Source organism: Zea mays, chromosome 6, assembly GCF_902167145.1.
Source record: "Zea mays cultivar B73 chromosome 6, Zm-B73-REFERENCE-NAM-5.0, whole genome shotgun sequence".
NCBI classification, from domain to species: Eukaryota; Viridiplantae; Streptophyta; class Magnoliopsida; order Poales; family Poaceae; genus Zea; species Zea mays.
Genome location: NC_050101.1, coordinates 176,278,031 through 176,281,197, shown reverse-complemented (window position 1 = coordinate 176,281,197; position 3,167 = coordinate 176,278,031). Strand labels below are relative to the sequence as shown.

General features: G+C 34.4%; 1 protein-coding gene across 1 annotated transcript; it reads left to right on the top strand.

Annotated features, from left to right (window-relative positions):
- Window positions 1-1,146: 1,146 nt before the first annotated feature.
- Window positions 1,147-2,432, top strand: LOC103630741 (uncharacterized). The gene is made up of 3 exons (XM_023300332.1): window positions 1,147-1,227; window positions 1,749-2,136; window positions 2,258-2,432. The coding sequence occupies exons 1-3, from the start codon at window positions 1,172-1,174 to the stop codon at window positions 2,348-2,350; spliced, it is 537 nt and encodes a 178-aa protein (XP_023156100.1). The 5' UTR covers window positions 1,147-1,171; the 3' UTR covers window positions 2,351-2,432.
- Window positions 2,433-3,167: the final 735 nt, after the last annotated feature.

Here is a 3,167-nt window from a genome sequence, read left to right as displayed (position 1 = left end):
CTATAAATACCCCCAACCACTCACCATTCATTGCATCCAAGTTTTCCACTTCCCAACTACTTACAAGAGCTCTAGCATTCAATTCTAGACACACCAAAGAGATCAAATCCTCTCCAAATTCCACATAACGCCCTAGTGATTAGAGAGAGAGATTTGCTTGTGTTCTTTCGAGCTCTTGCGCTTGGATTGCTTTCTTCTTTCTTGATTCTTTCATTGCGATCAAACTCACTTGTAATTGAGGCAAGAGACACCAATCTTGTGGTGGTCCTTGTGGGAACTTTGTGTTCCAAGTGATTGAGAAGAGAAAGCTCATTCGGTCTGAGGGACCGGTTGAGAGAGGGTAAGGGTTGAAAGAGACCCGGCCTTTGTGGCCTCCTCAACGGGGAGTAGGTTTGAGAGAACTGAACCTCGGTAAAACAAATCCGCGTGTCTCACTTCATTATTCGCTTGCGATTTGTTTTGCACCCTCTCTCGTGGACTCTATTATATTTCTAACGCTAACCCGGCTTGTAGTTGTGATTATTCTTGAGAATTTCAGTTTCGCCCTATTCACCCCCCCCTCTAGGCGACTTTCAGCATCCATCACATAACATTACTTACCATGTTTTCTACGTCTATATAGGTGACATAGTTCTCAATGGTGGAGCAGCTTGCCATTGGTACTTCAATCCAACCATTGAAGAGGCTCAACCATACTATTACAGGTTTCCTACCTTTATATTCTAGCCTATACATAAATTTAATACTTACCACATTCCTTGCATCAAATATTTTATAGTTACTGCACATTACCATATTAGAAATGTACAATTGAAGTTCAATTAACATTGTTCACAATTAATATTTTTCTTATGTGTCAAAGGATTTCAACACAAGAAATGGTACTACAATTGCCGCTGCTTACAAAAGACGACATTGTTCCATTTGACGTCCCAAAACGTCAACACAAAACTATCAAATAACTACTGGAATTTGATCCCTACACTATACCGGTAACTTATATATTCTACAAGATACAACAATAATGCCATGAATTTAAATTGGTAACTAAATTAAATTTCGTTTATTTTTTCAGAAAGAAGGTTGTGGATGCACTGTGACTATTGTTCGAATTTCTGAAAAAAATAAATGGTGGTATCCAGCATGCACCAAATGTCCAAAGAAACCAGCAATGAACCGTAAGACAATGCAATGTCGCGAATGTGGATCCATTGACTACTGTTTCAGGTACCTACAAAACATTCTTACTACAATTTCAGAAACAAATCTACTCTATCCGAACAATGCTCTTTTCCCACTATGTTGTGCAATCTTTGATCAAAGAGCAGATTGTAGTTTTCAGACTTTGTGCATATCTAACAATTTGTTTGTGCATATGAACTTAATAATGATTTGAGATATCCATTGTATATGGTTTATTTTCCATTGTTGTATTTTTTAAATCTAAATTTTCGGTTTTGTGTCATCTAGATTTCTTGCTGGTACATGGCAAAACCTTTACGAGATTCTTCTTAAAATTCAACATATTATATATAATTTTACCTACAAAGCTTAAAAATACAATTACATACTCTCTAATTTACTATCATAAAGACAATCATTATCTGACACATATTTGGCCTGCACTAGACTTAATATTCTCTATTACTACCTAGATGCTTCGTCCATGTTACATACAATGCTCATAAATTGCTGAAAGGCACTAATTACCCTTATTACTTTTTTCTCATATGCTCACAATTATGCAGATATAGATTAAGTTTTATTGCATCTGATGGAACCGCTGAAGCAAATATGTTCTGCTTCGAAAATGTCGCTACAAAAATTGTTGGAAAATCATCAGCTTCACTCTTAGCTTCTGCAGCAGATCCAGAAATAACTCCACCGGATATTGCAGCTATTGTCTCCCTCAAATTTACATTTGTTGTCACTTACGACAATGAATCTTATGGAGGCCATAGCAATATATTCCTTATCAGATCAATTCTAGCAACATATGGAAGAGACTCTTTACTGCCACAAATACAAGGAAATGTGGACATTACCTATCCAAACACTCCAATGCAACTCACAGCTAAAGAACACAAGTCTCCATCTACAGCAATGTCAAATCTGACAACCAACTCACCACCTCATGTAAAGTATAATGTGCATAAATATATTTTTAGATTAAAAAATCCCTTTCAATTTTCTCTCTATATATTTTTCCATTGTATTACATCTGTTTATAAAAAATCATTACAATTGTTGCATGTAGGCCAAGCGTGTGCTAACGTATCTTAGCTCACAAACCTCTACTTCGGAAAAGGATGACCTTTCAAAACAAAAGGGGCCACAGGTAAGTCTCTAATAAAAGCTCGGATGGTACTATTAAAATGAAACTATCTATAAAAACATTAATACATACATTCATTTTTACTTAACAGATGCCAGAAAACACTTTAGAGGACTCTAATCCTACAAAAGCTACTTTTGAATCTCCACCAAAAAGGTTTACTCTACCAACTTTAGCTCATACCTTTCAAAACAATCAGACCTATGTACATTACCTAATTACTAGCCAAAAAAAGTAGATAATGCTAGACACATGAAAGTAGTCTTTGATTGTTTTTTACAAACCAGATTTGCTTCTATTATATAACTATAAATCTTATTGTCCCTCCTTACCAAACAACTATTATTCTCTCTATTACAACAATACTTCTAATAAAACTGCTCAAATACAAATCTAATTATAATAACAATATGTACATAGGGAAGCTATAATCTTCCCCTCTCTGTTGATTAATGATTTTAAATGCAAAATTAGATCTTCTCAATATTAATTATTTAATAACAATATGTATTATGTTACTAAAAATATGATAGTGTTGCTTTTCATTTCTTTCTTATTACACTTCCTTTTTATTTATCTAAGTACTGCTGATGGCATTGCAGATCTCTCATCTTCTTACTACCTAACGTCAGTACTTTAACATCTCTTCTAGCGATCATACATGAATATTTTAGTATAGCTTTATTTTGATGCAACAGATATTGATATCGACCCTGCTATCCAGTTACCATTTATTCAATGCCATATACTTACCTGAATTTAATTTCCTCCAATAATTCCTACCTAATGTTGTTGTACATTTTTTCTAATATGAATATGAATCTTCATTAGC